Source organism: Hyaloscypha bicolor (assembly GCF_002865645.1).
Source record: "Hyaloscypha bicolor E unplaced genomic scaffold K444scaffold_113, whole genome shotgun sequence".
NCBI lineage: Eukaryota > Fungi > Ascomycota > Leotiomycetes > Helotiales > Hyaloscyphaceae > Hyaloscypha > Hyaloscypha bicolor.
Window position 1 is genome coordinate 369,702 of NW_020194615.1, and position 22,142 is coordinate 391,843.

A 22,142-nucleotide genomic window follows, 5' to 3' on the forward strand; every position below is an offset into this window, starting at 1 on the left:
AAGGGTACTAGCTAGCCAGAGAGTAGTAAGTTCGCCATGCTTAGTTACTAAGTAATACCCCTAAATATAGTTAGCTCAAGTAATAATATATCTTCAAGTAAATTACGTACCTTTGCTATTTTTTCCAAGACTCTGACTAGAATCCTTACAGATTTAGTACCAAAGCGATATTGCTTTGGGATCTATAAGGTAGCGATTTCTTAAGCTTCATACTCCAGAGCCTTCGTACTAGCTCTCTTTACCATATTCTCCTTCTGTTTCCTCACATGCTCCGCAACCCTCTTAGTTAGTTCAGATAAAATCATCTCCTCCTGCTCCTGTTTAACTTCAATATCCTCATTAATAAATAAGCCTTCCTCTATATCTTCCTCTCCTAATCCCTTTCCTAATCTCTCTCCTGATCCCTCAGAATTTCCCCCTAAAATAGCACGTGTCTTATACTCCTGGAAATCAGCCGGTAGTTGCCTTCCAAACCATACCTCGTATAATATACTACCCCTAGGTAAAGCAGAGCTTAACGTGGTATTAATTATCCATATAATTAAAGGAAGTAATTACATCCAGGATTATATACCAGTATCTGCACGTATAGCTCGTAATCGTCTCTTAAAGATACGATTAGCAATCTCAATAGAGCCTTGCAATTGGGGATAGTAAGCCCATCCCCGTATAATCTTTATTCCTCTCTTCTTATAAACCTCAATTACTTTTCCCTTAAACTCACCCCCATTATTACAGGCTAGAATAGTAATATACCCATTATTATTTAGCTATTTAATAAGCTCGTTAGTAGCTTCGTCCGCAGACTTAGCCTTGAGCCCCCGGATCCAGACAAACTTGGAAAAGTGGCATTTCAATTACTAAATCCATATATATTCTCTGTCTGGATTATACTATAATAATATATTAGTAAATGGTATGGATGGAAAATTAATAAAATCGCGAAAATCGCAAAAATCGTAAAAATTATAGGAAAAGCTCAAAAATGCAAGAAATATAAGAAATGCAAGAAAGGCTAAAAAAATAGGGGTAAAGCATATGACTTGGAGGTAATTATATAACTAAAAATACACTTATATGAAAATCTATTAAATCTAGTACCATACGCTATCCAGGATAATAAGAGTAAATCGGCTTTATTATAATATTGCTCCTTTAAATCTATTATTTATTATAGTATATATAATATAAAGATATCTAGGTATTATTATCCCTGGAGGGGCCATAATAAAGCTTATATTAGTAATTAAATATAGTATTAAAGCCTATAGTAAAATTAGCCTAAGATTGGGAGGGGAGGGGAGAGGGAATAGGTAGTTTACCTGTATACATTAACTTCTCGTATATAGTAGTAAGGATCTCAAAGGCATTATTATAGCAAATAATATAAGTTGCCGGTATAATCTCCCCAAGGCGAGTATTATAGTACTTCTTGTAATATACCTGGCTATCTTAAAGCTCGTACTTCTTAGACTCAAGCTTTATATTAGACTAGTGTTTTCTCTCTGCCTTGGTTTTACTAAAAGAAACTATATCGGGGTTCTTTAGCCACTACCTGATCTCGTATTATTTAAGAGCAGTAAGAATCTTCTTACTATCCCCCTTAGTAAGTCTCTTATCCCATACAATCTCATCTTTAGCGGACTAATTATTAGTAGGCTTAATAGCAATAGGGGAAGGCAAGAATTAGGTACCTAAAGCACGTGCTCCTGGAATAGTAATATTAAAATATTATTCTATACGGCCATAAACACACTGGCGTAGTATACGTAAAGATAGAGAGGAATAAAGGGTTAAGAGAGACATATTAATAAAGTAGATTAAGAGATATAATAAGTAAATTAAGAAGAAGTATAATAAGTTAGTAAAAGGGTTAGTAAAGTATATAAATTATAGAGCAAATAGCCCCTAATATATACTTCTACTTCTTTTCTAGCATATACTTTAGCTTCCATTAATGCTTAGAACTCCTAAAATAAAGCCTATAATACTATAGGATATAGTATAAATAAGTAAGATATAATAATATAAAGAAATGAGAATTGAGGATATACTTTTAATAAGGCCATACTATGGCATAAATAGTAATTCCAAAGTAAAAGGGGGCATATAGGGGTAAAGATATATTTAGGGTATACTAGTAGATTTATTAGTTTCAGCCTCCCTTAAGGCCGAGACCCTAATATTATGCGATTATTAAATCGGGACCCACTGTGGGTCCCGAATCGTATCCAACCCCCTATTAGTAAATGGGCCTACCCGATTAGGCAATCGGGGGGCCGATTGGTAAACCGCTCGTATTGGGGAATGGGCCTTCACAGATGGGCAGGAATGTTACTAGCCTATCATCATCTCCTGCTACGAGTCAAGAAGAACCTGGAAAGCCACAAACACGGAATGAGAAGGGGAAAGGTGTGGCAACTGTGCCACGGCAAGATCTTGACATATTTGCCCCCCTCCTTGGAACGACAGCTTTTACATCCATAGTGAACGACTCATTGGGTTTGGACTGGGCTTTGATCGAGATCCGACACGATGGATTTCTATCAGTCAACACATTCTCAATGGGCGACTTCGCCCAGCATGAGAATAGACAAGTTCAAATTAGCGGGCTTGTTGAGACACTTCCAACTTCTAGGTCTCCTGTATTGGCGCTCCTAGAACGAGACTCTCTCACAGGAACTATATTCGGCACGGCTGTTTCAGTGAGACTGCCAGGATCCTCAAAGATGTGTGAAATCTGGACTGTCCAACTTGATGGCAATATAGGTACAACCTCCCCCTGACAGTCTTCCCGTGCCTATGGAATCGGGACTCTAATATTTTTTCAATAGAACAGGGGGATTGTGGCTCTTTAGTTGTCGACCCATCCAACGGGAATGTATACGGACACATTGTGGCAGGGAATATTGGGACTGGCTTTGCTTATATTGTCCCTGCGTATCACACGCAACAAGACATTAACGAACGCTTCGGGAACAAATTTAAATTCGCTACCACCGAAGATTACAAACTCAGTGTCACATCCGAAACAGGATCAACGGCTAGCAAAAGGATCGTATCAACTTTTGGTGATCTCGGACCAGTCTTGAGCTTAGACCAGATCGTGGGTGATGGCTCGGCAACCTCGAGTAAGCCTGCTGTCTCCAGAGCTTCCAAGTTAGATTCAGGGTTCAAAAAGCCCTCGGCGGAGATTCCAGGACAACAGCAGACCTTGAAAGATACCGATAATCTGTCAACAATCCTTCCATCCGTTCTTGATCGCCCAGCTGATGAAAGTCAATTGCATCCACTCTGGAGACCTGCGGATTTCTGGGATGATCTCGTAGATGTTGAAGATATCGATGATGACAGCGAATTCAGTCGGTACTCAATGATTGAAACACCGCCGAAACGAAGTTTCATTCGGAAGCTGAAAGCGTTCGCCATTCGACCAATCCAGGAACAAACACGGAGGGCCGCCCGAACTCTCGCTCTTCGGCGCTCTATTCGCGCCAACCCCAATGACAATGACGAGTATGATAATCATCACGACTCACGTGTTGTGAGGAGAACATCAAGTGGAAATCTGAGAGTTGTAGACCGGAGGAGGAGCACCAGTCTCACTGGAGATCCAATCCGAGGGGCTATCTCCAAGTTTTCAGCCTCAGCCAAAAAACTGTTCAACCCCAAGCCAAAAGAAAAATTAGGCGAATTGAGGGTGCCCAGCCAGGAATTTGTGGATCTCGGTCGCGATGAAGTGCTGCCTTGGTGAAGATAACCCAGAGAAGAGACCTTGGGAAGGGCGGGATGAAGAAAGAGATAGAGACAATCATCGGAAGCGAAACTCGGGAACACCAAGCTAGACTCGCAATATCTCGCCGAGGCGCTCGCCAGCATATGCTACAAACATTGGTAAGACTGTTTGATTTGGATATTACATGGTTTTCTATTGCTCCGGCTTTACCTATTATACTACCACAAGAGCCCGAATTCAGTGTGATTTAAATTTTACAACTCTGTGACTACATTTGTTTATCTGTTTGCGTTGGGCATTTGACAGTTCCTTGAATCTCATAAGTGACATTGCCAAGTCTCATGGTTTGCTATATAAAATTGAATTTTTTTATAAAAAGATAAAAGGACAACTTCCTCACTTAAACAAAGCATTAATGCATTATCTCGAGCTTTCATTCTCTGAAGATAGAGGTGCGATGCAAGCACATAATAATATTACAGAGCATCTGATATCTCGAACCAAAGTACAAAGCCCATTCACAACACCCTCGCTTTCCAGTTCGACAGTAATGACTCTACCACTTTGTATCCGTATGACATATTTCCTCAAATACAATCAACCACAATGTGTCTCAGCTTTATATAACAAATTCAGTCTAAATCCGAAAACCCCCTCGAAAACGTTGTTTCACTCCTAAGAAACTTACATCGTCAGGACCAAAACCCCCGTCAACTGGACAAACAAACATGTCGTCCACCTCGCTTGTAGATCCATTTCCAGCAGAGAAGAAGAAGAAAAACGGAAAGCGGGGTCCATTACCAGGAATCTGGAGTGCCAAAGATGGACCTGGCCCTGCGAAGTGGCGACGAGATAACAGTAAGTAGTTTCCTCTCCCACTCTCTTTAAAATGCGTAGTGGGCTTTATGTACATTCTATAACTAATCGGGAGAACAAGCTGGTATACACGGCCAGGTGCGTCGTAAAGGCGAGAGAGATCCGAAGAAGGGTGGTCTCAGAATGAGCCAAGAAATGGCGAATACTCCAAGATATAAGAACGCCCAGGGACTTCCTCCCTTGGATCCCGAAGTTGGAGAGAAAATGGAGAAGAGGAAGAAGGCTGCTAAGAAGGAGGGAGACAAAGCAGCGAAGCAAGCTCAGCATGAGAGGAAGGAGAAAAAGAGTGACAAGAAATGCGCGCTCATGTAGGCAAGGGGTATATTTGTGATACCGGATGGGCATATCGGAGGTGAAGGAAATACGATGAGTTTCTAGTTAGCAGATAGCCAGAGATATATTCAACCCCCCCCCTTGGTTCTTGTTAAATGTCCCAGTAGTAAACTATAGACCATTAGTAAGTTGCATTTCCCTCCAATATACTACGCTCAAGAACATTGTTCCCAAAGTGACTCATGCTGCCAATAATTCCTGCCCGAACTCACATCAATTCTGAGCTTGTCCGCTCAGACCTCCATCCCAGCCTGCGTATTCCATGGCAAGGTCGATATGAGCACTTATACCCTGCCCGCTTCCTTCTTCAAAGCCTCAAAGCCTCGAATAATTGCCTTGTCTTTTTCCTTCCTAGTGTAATTTGTGTAGCCGCTACGGTGAGGTTACCATCGTGCTTTTAAGTAAGCTTCGATGGACTATGAGTAAATGTAATCTGAGGCTCATGCATTAGATTGTGGGGGCCTATCTTTGGGTACTTCATCTTCAAACGATGGACTTCTTGGGGCAGCCACACACTGACTAGAACTTGACTCAGTCTCTCCGGAAGCTTTTCTTCTCATCTCAACCGTCATTTTAGGGATACTTGATAAATGGTTTGTGGATTCCTCGGGGTCCAGGGAGATTTGGGATAAACTTGATAGCTCGAAGAGAAGCTGAGTGTTAAAGGACGACGAAGAGGGAAATGAAAAAATTATGGAGATAGGGGAGCGGCACTAGATTATGTGATTCGTGAATTCGAACTCTAACCATTCATTCTTCCGCCGGTTCGCACAGCACTGAACGAAACTCACTTTGAGAGTCGATAAATCATATTTATTTGATTCAGGTATATATCTCTGGAGAACTACCAAGCATCATCTCCCATCACATCATGGCACAACATCCCTTTTCCCGACTGCACGAGCTGTCGCTATCACTCCCATACCCTCCACTTCTGAATCGAACACTCCTGTGCGTTCGACCTGGTCTAGGTTGTCCAAACCCCCCACCTCCGATCTCATCGGTCCTATGCCCTCGGTCTGGTCTGCGTTGTCCTTGATCACGACCATTTCCCCAATGCCAATCGTTTCCACGATTTTCTCGACTTCTTCGCTGGTGCCCGTGATGTCCGGGACCAGACCCCTAAATAAATTGCATGGGATATCCATCTCGAGGCATATTGTGCTGTAAGGACTGAAGAGTAAAACTTTCGGTTGCTTCAAGTTGCGTCCTGCCGTTGGAAAGCTTTCGGGTGCTGGTGCAAGCTTGAGTTCACGAAAGAGCCCCAAGAGTAGGAAGGACGAACAAGTTAAATGTGAACTCCAAGTCGCCAGTGTAGTAGTAAAACAATCACCAAATTTGACATACCGTCGTACGAATGATGTGACACACTTCGAATCCTCCCCATACAACGCCAAGCCCCAAATAATTCACAAAGTGTATGCCCTTAAAGACTCCAAATCATACAACCTCCTCTTCTCTCCCACCAGTCGTGATTCCTCAATCACATAAAAGCACAACACATCATCTGATACCTTGGCTTTGCAGTATAGGACTTCCGGTATTTTTTCTCCTGCCCACTCCCATAACTTGCATAACTGTCAGACTTGCTTCTACCGCCATAGCTCACATAACTTTGGCGACTCTGGGATGACCCTGTACTGGCCCTAGTCCTTGGACCCTTTCGTATTGTTGTACTTGTATATCGAGTACTAGCCCGTCCAGCCCCTCCCCGAAGATGTAGTTCCCCATCGGCCTCAAATTCAACTCCCTTCTTCTTATCCTTGATCTCCTCTGAGGCAAACTTGGCATCAGAGGGCCGTTCCTTTTTATCCGCACCCTGCACGGCAGCTCCGGAACCATCCGTCTCCTTCCCTTTCCCCAAAGTCATCGTGAAGATCTTTGAATGTAGCTTGAACTCCAAATAATCCCTCCAGGGGTCCTAATCGTGAAGAATAATCGCAAATAAATCCCAATAAAGATCCTACAGTGTGGTGTGACGGCCGAAACAAAGGTGTCAAAAGCATAGATAGTTCGGGGGCAGGTCCGAACTCCTAAATACTTTAGATAACGAAGAAGCAACTGCACAGACGCTGATTAGCCCTTCCCCAATGTCCGACCAACACTTCCTTTTCCACCAGGCAGCTTACCGGACATCCCGGCGATCTGGCTTTTTCAGCCAGCCCTCCGGCACAGTCGGACACATTGTGTCACTCCCTCATCCTTCATGACTTAACTGCTCCTTGTATTGCCCCTCCCTCCATCCCTGGCCCAGTTCAGGCTATGCTCACCTCAGCCCAGATGCACACGAATCTCCTCCACCTGGCCAACCACGAGCTAGCGCTTCGATGAAACCATCGGTAAATGCAGCAAGCATTTATTTCTAGGTAGCCTATTATTGGTGCGCTCAGCGACCCCGCCTACCTCAAACACCACTGCCACTCATTGCTACCCCTCCCCCTTAAGCTAGCCGCCGCCGGTGTATCAACCCCACCAAGCCATCCTTTTTCGCACGTGCAATTTGACTGAACGTGACTTCTCGACTTCAGATTCTCTCGGCTGCAATAAATAACTTACATTCTGTTTCTGACTCGAGGTCGGCAGGTGCTATTTTGGTCTCCCTCGTATGACCCCACCAATCCCCCTTGAATTTAGCGAGCGAAGAGACAGCCCTACAGCAACTGTTATTCATGCATGTGCGATTTCGCAAACGGTAACTTGTCGACTGCAAGCCCTCACGATTGCAACATCTACGATTGGAGAAATAGGTGTCAATATGAATTACTTCGTATTTTGACCTCCTCACATGACACTGCCGTCATTAATGTCTTATTCAGCCACAGCGCAGAGGCAGCCCCACCACAAGTTACACAACGATCGTCACGAACGCACAATTTGGTCAATTGCCACTGGTCCACTCAAGATCCAAAGGACTGAATTAAATCCTTTTCCTTCAATCGAGGTGGATAGCTAGTATTTTGGCTTCCTCCCGCGATACCACTCTCATGCATTCACCCTCTCCTGATAATAGCCGAGTGCAACCCCTCATCCTCTACACACGTGGCACTTCCACACCCCATGAGTCGCCAAGTTCCATCTTGCACTCACGCCCTCCACAACACGTTCACCATCAACACTCCCTATCATGTCGCATTACAGCGTATACAATGGATTGATATGCAGATACCATCTAAACTCCAACTCCCCCTCTCATAATCTATCGTGCTATTCTCAGAAATCCCTCCAATCCCTCCAATCCCTCCAATCCCTCCAATCCCTCCAATCCCTCCAATCCCTCTCAATCTCCACATGGCCCCGTCCACACGAGGTACTTTCAGTAGGAAGCGATGCTCTTGCTCCGAATCAGAAATGAAGAGAGAAGTCACGATCATATTTCCCCCGCGCACTTCCTCACCTGTCACCAAAACTCTACTATTTCCCGAGTCGTCTTAAATTCAAGCTTTACGCCAATCACTTTCCATCAAATAATCCGTATCACACAGGGCTGCTTATCCTCAAAGAACTCCTTTCCAAACCCTCCTCCATCGCCAAGCTGCCAATTGCAGATACTATGTCCAACCCTCTTATAAACATCTTCATCCTCTCTCCTCAACACCAACACACACAGCTCATCAGTCCAGCTCCTTCCAACTAGGAGACAATGCACACTCTGCGTCTCCAGCAGCTCATCTCCAAACGGATCATCGAGCCTGACATACTCAGTCATGCCCTCCCTGCTCACGCTAAACTCGACGTCACCACCTGCCAAATCAACCCCCTCGCCGTCGTCAACGATTTCCAGCGTCACTTCAACGAGCAGTCCCAAGAGCACGATATGCCCGCCTGCGACTGCACCAGTGACATCAGTCCCTCCAACCGGAAGATCACACTTCGCTTCCAGTATCCTCACGCTAGATTCCTTGATAATAGAGCGAAAATTTCTTCGCTCTTCCCACCCTTCGTCTTTGTAGCTAGGATAAGTAATCCCACCTGAAACCAGGGAAGCCCACGACCAATTCGGCGCGCGATACTGTTCAGACCTCATCGCATCTTCGTCAGCCATCCAAAGCAAGCCATCGGGAAGATCATTCGTCCAAAGACCCGCTATATACTTGCCTAGTACATTTGCGCGAGAAAATGCCTGCGCAAGACCGGACAGAGCGGGGAGCTTGTCACTCTCTCTCTCGTGATATCCGCCGAACAGTAATTCTCAACCAGCCAATGCCATTCCGTGCCCAGCCTCTGCGCAGTGACCTCTTTGCTCTCGAGTAACGCCACCGCAGTCGATAGTTTGATATTCGGTCGAACAACGGACATAGACCCGCACTCACACCAAATCGCACTTGAGCATTCCCACACACACTCGTTCTTCATGAAGTGGATGATTCTTGGTGCCAGTAAACGTTCCTGGAACGTCCACGCCCTCTTGAATAAAGCATGATCGTACATCCCTTCACCGTCGAAGTCCCGATGTCCTTTTTGCCGTCGAATGGAGATACCTGACTTGCCACCGCCAGAAACTCCAGGGATCTCGTAGGACTGTTGGTCCTCGGCCATTTCTACAAAACAGCCAGCTTCTCCATCTGATCCGTGAGCAGCTGATATCATCAGGAATGAAAGCTCGTATATTGAGCACATCTTTGCCGATTCGGCTTCCCAGTCCCTCGGATCATCTTATATGATACACAAACTGTCAATCCAGAGATATCGGAAGCCCAACCGGCGCGTGATGAGCAAGCATCTCGAAACGTCTGGGACAGCCCCTCTAAACTGATCGCCAATTTCCTAGCTTCGAGTGTTGCAGTGGTGGTACGGAACATCTTGGTTTTGCCCCAGCAATGGCTGAGAGTAAGGTAATGTCCTTTCTGCCCTCTCGTCTCACGAAGTTTGCAATGGGCACCATCGCTATGTGGTCCAACGTCAACAAGCAGGCTAGGTAGTTCGTTTGGTTTTAGCTTTAAGCCGGGACACATGGGATGCTCCCTACGGCACGTATCGATCCAGTGATGAATGTTTTCAAAGGTGTGATATGAGCTCGTGGACGGAGAAACGTATCCAGCGGGTTCGAAGACACGGCATGAGTCGGACCATTCTACGCTCCTCTTGATCAGATGAAGCTTTCAAAGATCACAAGAAAGACGTAACGTACCTGAAACTTGTGGTTTAAAGAACTCCAATGGCCCGATACTCGGTCTGATCTCCCCCCTCCTCTCTTTTCCAACGTCAAAAGAAAAGCGATAGTTACTCCCCAGCGGCACCCTTAAAAATACATCCCGCTCCTCTAAGCCTCCTTCTCCTTCTTCCTCTCTCAATCCCAATATCCCCTCCACATCAAACTTCTCAACATGCTTTTGAAACCCCTCATAAAAAACACCACACACACTACATCCCTCTCCCGTCGTCCTTGCCAATTCCTCCACAGAAATATCGAAATAGATCTGAAACCGTTCTTCCTTCCTCAAAGCATCATACGCTGGCTGGCAGAAGCGAGCTTGAGGACATGATACGGGATTGCATTGGTAGTGCAGTTCTCTGCAGATGCAGGGTGAGATGTTGGAGTAAGAAGAGGAGGGCTTCTCTAATCTACGGACTGGCTTTGGGGGGGATCCTCGTGGGCTGAATTAGCTTTCATAGTCTCCGATTTTGGGGGCAAACGAAGCTTACTTGGTTTCTTCTGTGGAGGTGACACGAGCTGGTCGCTGCCGACGAAGTTTTCAACCATCTTCAGGGGCGAGCCACAAGGGTGCCTACCCAGCTGCAGCGGGCATCTGGTCTGCCCACGAGACTCTGACAGCCTGGCTTCGAAAGTCGATGGCCTGAGCGCTCGTTTAAAGCATATTAAGCTGGTGACATGCGTTACCTAGAGGAGTTGTTCATAGTTGCAGCCTTGCTCTTAGAGAGCATTGAAGAAGAAGTAGAGATATGTGTGTGCGGGGCTGGGCACCTGCAGCTGCTCGGTTAGTGCTCTGCCAAGAGCAGACACACCATCTCCATCTCAAGTGAATACTGAAAACTTGGCCTATTATGCCCAACGGTTGGATCAAGGCTAATTGTGATATACAATGCGTTCCCATCCTTAATAAGAAAGGCATGTAAGTGCAGAAAGATATGAAAGTATCACGTGATCATTTTGTGTCCCATATTCTGAGCCTGGAACAATGTTTTCCTTTTCACGACTTAAGTACAGGTGACTTCTGTATTCTCATTCAATTGCTCGTTTCCCAATATTCTAACACTGGATATCTTTTCCCAAAATAACCTCAATAGATCCAGCACCATCCTGCATCGCCGTGTACTACTTCGTAAACAATCAGCTCCCATGCCCACCCCTCAATCCTAAAAGCCCCCCTTATCCCTCATCTTCTTCAGCATCCCGCCCACCCCCTTAAAAAGCCCCTCCACTTTCCCGGGGTTTCCCATATACCCAGCCCCGGGATTTCCATCCCCATCCCTCCAAACCCCATCCTTCGCAGCAACCCCAAACCTCTCCGTATTCTGATTCCGCTCAATGCCCTCCCTCCACTTCCGACAAATCTCCTCACTGTCAAGCATAACATTGAGTTCCTGACTATGGTACCAACTTTGCGTATCCTGGTTCCCACTGCCCTGGATACCGACATGCTCGTCCACAATCAGCAATTTGATATGACAACTCCTTTGCTTGAAGCTCTGATGAATAGGATGATCTTGGTCTTTGCCAACGTAATAGCAGATATGAAGAAGCTCGCGTTCTTCCTCAGTGATGGACTTCACGAGCGCCTGAGCAGCCTGATCGTTGGTCCCGCCTTGCCCCGGGATGATCTCCCCTGCGTCGTTATACCCAAAGCAGATATAATACGTGACCCGTATCCCACGCTTCAGCGCCGCAGCGAGCGCAGGGATGAGTGGCGCGGCGTTGAGGTCAGGTGTTTGGATGAAGACTGTGCGTGTTGCGTTGCGGATGCAGGAGAGCCAGGCTTCGTTCTGGGGCACGTAGACGTTGTGCATGTTTGGGGGACCGTAGGGGGGCCGCGAGACAAGAGCCATTGGCACAGGTGTAGCTGTCATGGAGGAGATGTAGGGGGTCATTTCCTCGCCCTGAGGAATCTCCGGTCCGGATGGGGGGATGGGGTGCTTGCAGGCGAGGTTCAGTTGGCGGTTTGCGGCTTGGAGGTGGGATTCGTTAGGTTTTATGGAGTAGGCGGATTGCATGCGTGTGATCTCTTGGTTGATATCGGTGTCCCAGTGAGGGTCCCCGGGCATGTGCTCTGGAAGACGCACTGCTTGTCCTTCAGCCGCGATTTCGTGTTGTTCTCGTGCCGGGCCGCGGTCCAAGTATATGGGCGTTTGATCGGAAGTGGGCAGACCGCCTTCAGTTGCCGGTGTGGCATGGGAAGGAAGAGGCGGGTTGAGGTGGTTGTTCCAGGTGATGAGCGCCGTGTCGTAGATACTATCCACAATCGGCCCCTCCACATGGATCATCATCTCGACATTGTCGTTGTCCTCCATATTGTTGCTCATGATCGCCGCCACCTTGCGATCTACGACACAGAACTTGGCATGCAGCGTTCCCAACACCAATTTGTGAAGACTGATAATCTCCAGATCGATATTTGGTATTTCTTCCGGCTTTGGGAGTTGGATCTTCTCGCCTGAGTATGCCGCTGGCTTCACAAGCTGATGCGCGTCAATGATGTTCGCAGCTGCGGCCTTATCGTACATCATCTTGACCACTACTCTCTGTCCCCTCTCTCCAGCTCTCCTTGAAAGTTCGATCAAGGCATCCTTGATGAGTCTCTGTGCGACTGACGGCGACCAAGAACACGTGATGAAAAAGATCTCACGCTCAGCGCGCACAATCATGTTCGAACAGTGTCGAATGATATCTGCCAATGGGCCAATAACGGTAAGAGGCACAGTTCCATGAGAGCCCATCAAAGGAGGAGAGACCACCCCGGCCATGGGGTCAGCGTCCAAGCAGATCAGTGCATCGGCATAGGCCTGCAAGAAGAGAGGGCTTGGTTGCGTCGGGCCCCAGCGACCGCATTTGAGCGCCTGCTCCTGCAATCGAGCAGATGTAGCTCCTCGATCCTTCTCGGGCTCACGGTTGAAGATCTTCTTGTGGTGTCCGTAGAGCTTCTTGACGACGTCTCCGGGAGCCTTGGTTGGATCCTTCGCAAGGACAGAGCTGACTGTCTCTGTTGCTTGACAGAGCTGGAGAACATTCTCGGACACCATCGTGATCGTGAAAGCGATTGGCAATATTTGGAGAAGGTAGTCGGCCTGGCGCTGTGTGAGATGTTGCAGCCAGAGGGGATGAGATACAGTAATACTGGGTTTTCAGTATGACGTCGCTTACCCCTCAGCAGGGATTGACTCGTGCGGTTCCATAAATAGCCGGGATTCGGCCAGAGACGTGGCCATCAAATTAGTTGATGCGATTTGCTGTGTTCAAGCATTTCACAGATGACGCAGGTCGACAATTGCGAGCTTCGATGTTGCTTATCTGCCAAGAAGCAGTTCGAAATATCCTTCCCCGGAGCCAAGCCTTGCTGGAGGATGCGGGTTGGCTGTTCCCCACCTTCCAAGCCCTTGGCAAAAATAGGGGTCTTTCTTTGCCTTACCTGAACTAGGCAGTCTAAGCGAGCCTAGCCCTCCTATGTTTTTGTTTGTTTATATATACCAGCAGAACCAGTAAGCAGACGGGGATCATCAGACAAATGACTTTGTATTGGCAATCTACATGGGAACAGGAAGGCGCTCCTACAGCAACAGCTTGGCCACCTCATTCGCGTGGTTCTATAATGAATTTGGGGCGGGCGCCTTTTGTCGATCACACCGGAAAGGTCCAATTATTCAGCGATTCAGGGAACGGTGTGCGAAGCCTCGTTGGCATTTGTCGGTAAGGCAAATCATCCCTTAAACTGGATCCCTACCGCCGCCCGCAATATCAGCATAGATAATGCCCCTCCCAAACATCCCCATATAAACCCGTCCGTAGACCCTTGGATCTCCTTGGATAATGGCCGCGCCCCCATACTGATGAGCATCATCATTAATCCTCGCCCACGTCACGCCAGCATCGTCACTCCGAAATATTGCCTCTGCTCCACCCGCCGAAACTTGACCCCAGAGAAACAGGGCAGGATGCAGTCTTCCCGGAGCTGATTTTCCGATCGAGAAATATGTGGCGACGAGGCTTTTGGGTCCGATCTGTGTCCAGGAAGCGCCGAAGTTGGTTGAGTGCCAAAGGCCGGACGTACCGAGTGGCAGCCAGAGCTCGCCCGCAGTGTCAAAATTGCAGACAGGAACGGCGCCAGCGCCGGCTGGGAGACCGGTTTGGGATGCAGGAGTAGATTTGTATGATAGGCCGCCATCTTTACTGATATAGAAGATCCCATCGTTGAAAGCATAGAAGGTCTTCGGTTGAACTCTATCTGCAGATAAATTTCCCGTCATGACAGTCAGCCCAGTCGGCGCGACCCAAGTCGCGCCATAATCTTGCGTGGAATAAGGACCAGTCTCGTTGTATGGCGCTGCTGTGAGTTCGGAGGCCCAGACGAAGGACTGCGCCGAAGCATCAAGGGCGATGAGGCCCACGAAATTGGTTTGATTGCCAACTCCTGGCACGCATGTGGGAAACATGGTCCATGATATTCCGTTATCCTTCGAATAAAGACCAGATCCACAACCGTTAGGATACGAAACTCCACTGTCACCCACGCGAACGACGACGTTGGGATGTTGGCCTGCGTAATCGAGACTGTTGAGATTAGAGAACACTGGCTTCTCATACATGGGTTGTGGGAGATCGAGATCAGCATGGCGCATTCCCATGATGTCTCCTAAACCACTGAAGAGATGTGCTCCGTCGGTAGGACTCATCAGGGCTAGAACAGCAGTCTCTTCGATTCCTTGTGCTTGGATATACCACTGCGGAGCCTTGTTCGAGTCTACTTTATAAAGTTCGTCAGTAGCCCAGATAGTCGCTCCCGTCCCATACATGACATGGTGTGAATCCCATGGATAGATGAGAACAGAAGACATCCACCAGCCGAATTTGGTTAAGCCAACAATTGGAGAGGGAGCTCCATAACCTCCCCATTCCGAGTTCCAGTTGAAACTGAGCCACGGTACAGGAGTGCCATCCTTCAGTGCAGCTTCAGCAACCGGGTGTCCCCAATACCCACCACTTACAGGTGGAGTCGAGAGTTGCGACACGTCCTTGTAGGTCTCCCCTCCATCATGTGAATAGTACATGCTGTCTAGTGCTGGGCCCGGATCGCGATCAAGCGTGACGACCACCAATGTATTCGGATCTTTCGAATCGACGCTTATGCCACAGAACCCTCCCGGGAGCCAAGCTTGTGGCTTGTAAGGCGCGGGGTAAGTGTTATTCGTTCCAGGCGTGATATCCCTCCAAACAGAAGTCTTGGTGTTGAATTTCAAGAACACACCATAATTGATGCATAAGGACCTGGGAAATCCGCAAATGTTACGTACAAAATCCCATTAGAGGCTAAGATCGCTCGCATGGGCATTGGGGCCGTACTGGCTGGTGTATGGCCTGCATATAGCAATTCTGGATCCCAAGCCGTAGGTTGTCCGGGAATCGAGTGCCATGTCGCGCCATGGTCTTTCGTGTAATACAGTCCATTGGGAACATTGGCTCCAACGTAGACTGTGCCGCTATTCTTCGGATCAAAAATCACAAACACGATGCCAATTCCGTTCCCAGCTGCATCAGGGTAGTTCGTGATATTGGTCCAGGTCTTCGCCCGATCCGTACTCTTCCACAAACCCTCAGTTCGCGTCCCCATCCACAACTCGTTCGTGTTAAAAGGATTAACAGCCAATCTCTCTCCGTTATTTCTCCCCAGATCATTACTGCCCATCGGGAATGGCGCCTCGTAGATATCGAAGGTTGTGCCTCGGTCGTCTGACACGAAGAACGCCGCTGGTAGGGTGTCCGTGACGTACTGGCCTTGTGCGAGGTACAACCGATTGGGATCGTGTGGGTCGAGCGCAATGCTTTCGGTACCGAGCCAATTGACATTCTCGGGGGCGATGAAATCGGTCAGGGCGATCCATTGTTGGCTGGCCTCATCCCAGCGGTATGAAGATCCAATGTCGGTACGAGTGTACATCAGGTGCTTTTCCGTTGGGTGGGCGACGATGCCGGTTATATACCCTCCGCCAGTTATTGCCACAGAGCTGAATTTGTAGGAATAGTCTTGCGTGCCCTGCTGAGGGGCAGTAGCTGCCCCTGTAATGCCATTGACCCAGAGGAGGAGAGTGCAGAAGATACCGAGCTTGGAACTGCAATTGTTGTTGTCCATCATGGAATTGGCGAGATAACATGCCTTACCTGTTCCTTTCTGTCAAGTCTTAAAGAGGATTTGAGAAATTTCTGAAGTCAGGAACTGCGCGTCACATATGAACTCCTCCCTGGTACCTCCCTTGTTTTTTTTTTCATTCGGGCATGCAACTACTTGCAGGAAGGGTAAAATTCGGGCCGCCGCGCCGACCCTCCTCGTCATATGCCATCATAACGCACCCAAGGAAGGGTTGGGAAGGCTCTTGGGAGTCTGGAAATGACTCGGAATAACCCAGTCTGACTTTGCGAGAGGGGAAAGCGTGATGAAAACGATCATTGATGGAAAAACGTACTTCCACCCCGCAACGGTACCTGCGTCCAGGGATTTTTTACCGAACTACCAAATCTGCTTCCATCTTACGGAAATATTACGCAAGGGTGGCTCACAGTGCTGGAGACAAAGCTCAGATGAACTGGAAGTTTGCTAGGTTTAATACTGGGAAGAACCTGGAATGTGCAGAAGCTAAGTGACCCTGGAATTTTCCACTGTAGATATTCCGCAGGCACAAGCGAGGAGCCTTGCTCGAAGATGCGTAGTGGGGCGCCACGGTCTACCCCCGCAATAACGCCGCATCGATGACCGATCCCGACGACCCTGGCACTTTCTACATACAACTTCGACTTCATAAGTGGCAGAGCCAAAGTCATTCTGAGTCTTACACGTGATGAGAAAGTCTCCGCCATCCTCGCCCTCCTCGCCAAGCTCGAAGGTGAGTCTCGAACCGTTATCTTGCGTCAAACCCAGCCAACGCTTGATCCACTCGCTAATCAACACTATTCTTGTTTTGGGATTATTCGTCGGTCCCTCCAATACGTGAACGCTTCGATTCAGCGTGTTCATAGGGGCAGCCCTCTGCGCGCACCAGTCAGAAGATCTAGCCCAAACCGATATGCTTTTTTTCTTCTTCTTTTTCGCGAATCATTTCCTGCTCTTTGGCTCGTGGGAAGGCAACCGTAGCGCCAGCGCAGAGAAGAGTATTTTCTATCAGGTCGCGCTCTATGACATGCCTCGTCAGTTTCCGGTGGTACGTAGAGCTTTACCCGAGGGATCTCATCATTGAGATACTTGGTGGAGCTCCAGAGTGGAAACATAGTAAAACAACATAACTGAGAACTCGTCCTCTTTCATCAACAGATGATCTGCCTGGTTGGATGTCCAGCAAACGTGGATGCCCAGCCCACTATCGGACTCTACTTTTACCACAACGATTCAGCAGATCATGCAATTTGATATTAATTTGAGAAGCATATTCTATTCGTATCCACATGATGTGCTTCAAGCTTTCAATTCTCACATTCCTGATTAGTCTTAGTGGAGTATGAATTTCACAAGGGTCGATCCTCCGGATCCTACTTTACTAGATAAATAAACGACTCTGTCCTTATATATATGCTACTTATAAAGACACTAAACACGATTTATTTGTCTTTTAGTAAGAATAGTAGTAAGAATAACTTAATTAGAGTAATATTATTTACTCTTAATATAACTCCTTATATTTCCTAAATTCGGTAATAGCAGGAACAAAGCAATGGAACAAGGCTCAAAGATCTATAATTCCAATATCCTACAGAATCTAAAGCTAAGGAGAAAAGGGGTGAGGTGTGGCAGTGGATAAGTAAGTGCGGCCAAGACCACTGAACGCCGAGCTTGGTTTAAAGCGAGCTTGATTTGAACTATAGCTTAGAACCTTAGCTAAAACCAATTATATAACACTAGCCGTTACAAAAGCTATTTGTAAAAAATTTAATTAAAGGTTTTAAGGCCAAAAATACTATTTTTCTTATTTACTTTCTAAGCTTTATATTTAATATTTGTATTAAAAAATGTTTTATTTTACTTTTACTTCTTTACTTTATATTACTTATACTTACTTTAATAAGCAAATTACTTATTATAATCTCTTTATACCTCTTTTATATTATTAAATATCCTACTAATCTTACTAATTCCTTTAATTCTATACTTGTATCTTAAAACTATTCTATTATTATTTTCTTTCTTATTCTGAATTTAATATATTAAGCGAGTTTTATATTCTTATATTCCTTAACTAGTAAACTCAGTTTTGTAAATAGTAAAAGAGAATTAATTAATAGAGGTAAGCTTAAAGCTAAATAATTAATCAAAGCAAGATTGCTTCTTGAAAGCTATTTGCTTTTGAGAGTTAGCCCTAATATAGACAATATAGGGAATGCATTTTAACTTCATCTCTCTAGTAGACCGTGGCCCCGTGAAATCTAAAGCAGTATTATTCCGATTAAAACTAACATGTGATACAGAATGTAAGTGAAAATTAGAAGGCCACAGGAAGGCCACACACATTCTTGCATCTCCAGGTTGACATTCAAGTAGATTCCAATTTGATATCTACTAGCCATGTTTTTTAGTCCATCCAAGGTCTGCCAGGGCGATTTTCCGCTGTTGTTGGGAACGCATAGTCTTCAGCATCAAATTAGCTAGGTGCTTTACTCGCAACGCAGGTGACTTGCCTGTTCTACAGTGCCTCGAACAATGTAGCGTATGATCGAGACTTTCTTCTTTTGGCCAAGCCTCACGACTCGGGCTACTGCTTGCGACTCTACCATAGGATTCCATTGAGGCTCAAAGATGTGAACTGAGCTGGCCACCGCGAGATTGAGACTAACCGCTACACCTTTAGCAAGAACCTATTGTAATTGATTGTCGGGGATTTTAGAAGTTTTGGACAGAAGCATACCCAACTGCACCAGTTCCGGTAGTCATTATCAATACCCGAATCTTGGAATCTTTTCGGAACTCTTCGAGTGTCTTGTTTCGCGCAGGGAGAGAGGACATTCCATCAATTCTTCTGAAATTAATGTTGCCTTTCTTAAGATGCTGCTCGATCAGGTCCAGGGTTCTTGTCCAACCAGAGAAAATGATGCTACACAGTGTTAGCCTATTTATCACTCCGTCGCTCCCTGCCCAAGAGCGACAAACCTCTTATCTTGAGCGCTGGTATTCTCGATATTTGTGAGCAGAGCCTTTATCTTGGAAGAAACCCCGTCTGGTCGGAAAGATAAAGGGCACTCCTGTAGCTGGCGTCCAATCTGGCCAAGCATCGCCTCAGCTCTACTTAGCACAAGATAATCCCCTGGCAACTCTTGTCCACAGAGTGGGCAGACTCTATCTTTGGCATCCTTGGCTGTGGCAAGAGCTTGTTCGAACTGTGGAAGACATTCAGAACAAATTAGATGACCACATGTTGTATAATGCCCGTTGCATAAACTGTCCACCAGTATTTTATCTGACAAGTCCGTTTTGCAAGAATCACACATCGTCGAGCTTACTGCGTCAAAACTGTTGTAATTTTCCGATACTTTATCTTCCAGTCGTGATCTCTCAAAAGTGCCATGATTGCACATGCGACGGAGCCGCATTTCAAGCTCCAGGATTCCAAAGTAACCGCGCTTGGACTTCTCGAGGTTTACTTGTCTCTTGATCTCATTGGACATCTCCGTATGAGCGTTGTCGTACTGCAGTCTTTCTGCATCGGACAAATCAATCTCCTCATAAATGTCATTGACATCAGGGAGATCGAGAAGTTTGTTAAGTCGACGGAGGCAAATAGAGTCTAATAGTACCCTGAGACTGGATGCACCGCTTCCATGTTTCCTCACCAACGGATCTATAATATGCTGCTTGAACTCGAGTCGTGTATCAAGCATGGGCACTTGCAGAAATGCCACCAAAGAGCCAAGATCTTCTAGTCCGTTTTGTACCGGGGTACCTGTCACGCACCACCTGAGTTTGGCTTCGAGTCGTCTCACCGACTCAAAGAAGAGGGTCGAGGCTGTACGAATGATATGTGCTGAATATGACAATTAGTTAAGCGAGTATCATAATTGCCCATACATGGTGTATACCTTCGTCTAGAACAATTCTGAACCAGTGGATCCGAAACAGCGGACTAGTCGTCTTCGTGCTTTCACCAGCGACTGTGTGGTAGGTGCTCAGCACAACATCAGCGTTCGCGATCGCCTCCACCTTTGTCTCTCGGCCTCGGCCATGATATTCGCAGACTCTGAGACCACCATAAATATGCCTATGGAGAATGAGTACAAAATATAGGTAATATAAGATGACGAGGGGGACAGACTTGTTTATTTCTTCATTCCAGGACTTGATGAGCACTAAGATAGCAGCGAGGGTCAATGAACCTCCTTGATTTTACGGTTGCTTCCAACATACTTTGAGAAGGAACGAGAACTAATGTTGCTCTTGATCGATGAAGTATCTCTTCGTCTGTCAAATGGGCCTCACTCGTCGAAGTTGACGAATCCTGAAAGGTTGCTGCATCCTTCAAAGTCGCAACAATGTTGGCCAACATTGTGAGAGTCTTTCCTAAGCCCATGTCGTCTGCCAAAATGCCACCCCAAGTCTCAACAGGTTTGTCGTAAGTTTTAGTTTCTGAGATTACATGGGAATAACTGGATGTTCCTCAGCGACTGCATTGAATCATCGATACCAATCCCTACTCACCAAGTCTTCCCGTCATACTCGCCAGGCATATCTTTCCAAAGTGAGAACCGTGGTTGTACAGGACCGAACTCTCGTTGAGAAATGAAATCCAGACCTCCTTTTTGGTACCTTTCTGACCAGTCAGACGAGTAGCTGGCAACGGGTTACGGAGTGGGCAATGAACGTACGGCGTAAGACTGGTTCTGATCCTTCTGTCGGCTGCAAATTCACTTAAGCAATGTGATCTGATCAAGGAACCAAAAACAACTGCGAACTCATTCTTCAGGTCATCTTTGTCAATCTCTTTCTGCGCGTTTGTCTCCGCAATGCTATCAATATCAGATCGAGCTTCGGCTTTGCGTTCCTCAAGTGTTCGCGGCTCTATCCCAGGGAATTTGACATAGTGAGGATTCTGGTATATTTGACCGGGAATTTGACAAGCTGGACGTTGGAGGTACAATCTCTTGGCCGATAGTAGCCTGCCTACGTCTATCAGCGTGGACGCGTTTGCAGAAACATTAACCCCAGCATTCAAAATGGGATTCTTTTCGGCAGTTGTCTGTGAACGAAACACCTTGGACCACGATTGGCGTGTGACATAGAAGTCAAAATCCACTGATGGAATCTCCAGTAAGATTTGGTTGGTGGCCTGGCTGAAAGGAGTATTCAACGAAGCAACAAGGTTGCCTGGACTGCATGCGAGGTATCCAGCTCCATCCTCTCGCTGAAGAACAAAGTGATAATTTGAGTTATCAAAAGACCTCGTTGTTGCATGGGTGATTTCAGAAAGGGAGAGAGAGGTGGTGAGAAGCCTGATCTCAACGGCGGGTAGCTGTAAAATTGTGAGCTTGTCAAGAGGTACGGGAGAGCCTGGTAGCATATGATAAAGAGGAGATCTGGGGCTGCCAAGAGAACCAAGACGTTCACTGACCATGCCAAGGCATATTAAAGCCGAATCAGCAATCCTGTTGGGTGGAGTAAAACGCGCGCCTGACTCTCTATGGGTCAAGTTGGGTGCAACATTCGTGAAATTATCTCTCTCGCCAGTGGAGCTTATATCCACGAAACCTCTTTTCAGCGGAAGCATGATGGCAAGCAAAGTCGTTAGAAGGTACTCATGTTTATCGTATTTCTTGACGGAAACTTGGACCGAGGCAGGAAATTTTTTGGGAGACATGAAAGCTGGGATAGCTGCCTTGGTGACAAGAGAGCTGAGCCTCCGCCATCGGGTGCTGTTGTGGAACCGCAGCAAGCCACGGCCCAAAAACGCAACCACTGCGCCACGTCAGCCCATGCCCGACTGCTGCAAGATAGTTCTCCGAACTTTTCAACATCATTCCTCAAAACACATAGGGTTGCGACTTCTTGTTTCAAGCATA

General features: G+C 46.7%; 8 protein-coding genes across 8 annotated transcripts; 2 read left to right on the forward strand and 6 right to left on the reverse strand.

Annotated features, from left to right (window-relative positions):
- Window positions 1–2,564: 2,564 nt before the first annotated feature.
- K444DRAFT_631551 (uncharacterized protein) lies at window positions 2,565–3,754 on the forward strand (the record flags this gene model as incomplete). Its single annotated transcript, XM_024883378.1, has 2 exons — window positions 2,565–2,769; window positions 2,835–3,754. The coding sequence occupies 2 exons, from the start codon at window positions 2,565–2,567 to the stop codon at window positions 3,752–3,754; spliced, it is 1,125 nt and encodes a 374-aa protein (XP_024734721.1).
- A 710-nt stretch (window positions 3,755–4,464) lies between these two features.
- On the forward strand, window positions 4,465–4,924 carry K444DRAFT_631552 (uncharacterized protein; the record flags this gene model as incomplete). The annotated part of the gene is made up of 2 exons (XM_024883379.1): window positions 4,465–4,594; window positions 4,668–4,924. 2 exons carry the CDS (start codon window positions 4,465–4,467, stop codon window positions 4,922–4,924), a joined length of 387 nt encoding a protein of 128 aa, XP_024734722.1.
- Window positions 4,925–5,814: 890 nt separating this feature from the next.
- Window positions 5,815–7,131, reverse strand: K444DRAFT_664941 (uncharacterized protein; the record flags this gene model as incomplete). The annotated part of the gene is made up of 3 exons (XM_024887030.1): window positions 7,075–7,131; window positions 6,460–7,006; window positions 5,815–6,109 (listed from the first exon to the last, which is right to left on the reverse strand). Exons 2-3 carry the CDS (start codon window positions 6,813–6,815, stop codon window positions 5,815–5,817), a joined length of 651 nt encoding a protein of 216 aa, XP_024734723.1. The 5' UTR covers window positions 6,816–7,006; window positions 7,075–7,131.
- A 1,274-nt stretch (window positions 7,132–8,405) lies between these two features.
- On the reverse strand, window positions 8,406–9,562 carry K444DRAFT_631554 (uncharacterized protein; the record flags this gene model as incomplete). Its single annotated transcript, XM_024883380.1, has 2 exons — window positions 8,406–9,028; window positions 9,286–9,562. 2 exons carry the CDS (start codon window positions 9,560–9,562, stop codon window positions 8,406–8,408), a joined length of 900 nt encoding a protein of 299 aa, XP_024734724.1.
- Window positions 9,268–10,810, reverse strand: K444DRAFT_24879 (uncharacterized protein). Its single transcript, XM_024871333.1, has 3 exons — window positions 10,589–10,810; window positions 10,074–10,532; window positions 9,268–10,016 (listed from the first exon to the last, which is right to left on the reverse strand). The coding sequence occupies exons 1-3, from the start codon at window positions 10,644–10,646 to the stop codon at window positions 9,532–9,534; spliced, it is 1,002 nt and encodes a 333-aa protein (XP_024734725.1). The 5' UTR covers window positions 10,647–10,810; the 3' UTR covers window positions 9,268–9,531.
- Window positions 10,811–11,072: 262 nt separating this feature from the next.
- On the reverse strand, window positions 11,073–13,285 carry K444DRAFT_614759 (uncharacterized protein). The gene has a single exon (XM_024880590.1). It carries the CDS (start codon window positions 13,139–13,141, stop codon window positions 11,261–11,263), a length of 1,881 nt encoding a protein of 626 aa, XP_024734726.1. The 5' UTR covers window positions 13,142–13,285; the 3' UTR covers window positions 11,073–11,260.
- Window positions 13,286–13,822: 537 nt separating this feature from the next.
- Window positions 13,823–16,557, reverse strand: K444DRAFT_653764 (glycoside hydrolase family 74 protein; the record flags this gene model as incomplete). The annotated part of the gene is made up of 4 exons (XM_024885895.1): window positions 13,823–14,666; window positions 14,700–15,334; window positions 15,403–16,169; window positions 16,461–16,557. The coding sequence occupies 4 exons, from the start codon at window positions 16,555–16,557 to the stop codon at window positions 13,823–13,825; spliced, it is 2,343 nt and encodes a 780-aa protein (XP_024734727.1).
- Window positions 16,558–18,461: 1,904 nt separating this feature from the next.
- K444DRAFT_592612 (uncharacterized protein) lies at window positions 18,462–21,907 on the reverse strand. The gene is made up of 10 exons (XM_024878253.1): window positions 21,695–21,907; window positions 20,952–21,595; window positions 20,785–20,892; window positions 20,494–20,732; window positions 20,402–20,435; window positions 20,169–20,347; window positions 19,243–20,113; window positions 19,001–19,186; window positions 18,774–18,924; window positions 18,462–18,723 (listed from the first exon to the last, which is right to left on the reverse strand). The coding sequence occupies exons 1-10, from the start codon at window positions 21,848–21,850 to the stop codon at window positions 18,655–18,657; spliced, it is 2,637 nt and encodes an 878-aa protein (XP_024734728.1). The 5' UTR covers window positions 21,851–21,907; the 3' UTR covers window positions 18,462–18,654.
- Between the last annotated feature and the right edge of the window lie 235 nt (window positions 21,908–22,142).

Coding starts and splice junctions, on each gene's coding strand:
- K444DRAFT_24879 (XM_024871333.1), bottom strand. CDS start 10,646: ATGGTTGAAAACTTCGTCGGCAGCGACCAGCTCGTGTCACCTCCACAG. Junction 10,533..10,588: donor ACCTCCACAGAAGAAACCAA/GTAAGCTTCGTT, acceptor TCAGCCCACGAG/GATCCCCCCCAAAGCCAGTC. Junction 10,017..10,073: donor CTTTAAACCACAAGTTTCAG/GTACGTTACGTC, acceptor AGAGGAGCGTAG/AATGGTCCGACTCATGCCGT.
- K444DRAFT_614759 (XM_024880590.1), bottom strand. CDS start 13,141: ATGGTGTCCGAGAATGTTCTCCAGCTCTGTCAAGCAACAGAGACAGTC.
- K444DRAFT_592612 (XM_024878253.1), bottom strand. CDS start 21,850: ATGCTTCCGCTGAAAAGAGGTTTCGTGGATATAAGCTCCACTGGCGAG. Junction 20,893..20,951: donor ATCAGAACCAGTCTTACGCC/GTACGTTCATTG, acceptor CTGGTCAGAAAG/GTACCAAAAAGGAGGTCTGG. Junction 20,436..20,493: donor AGTTCTCGTTCCTTCTCAAA/GTATGTTGGAAG, acceptor CTGCTATCTTAG/TGCTCATCAAGTCCTGGAAT.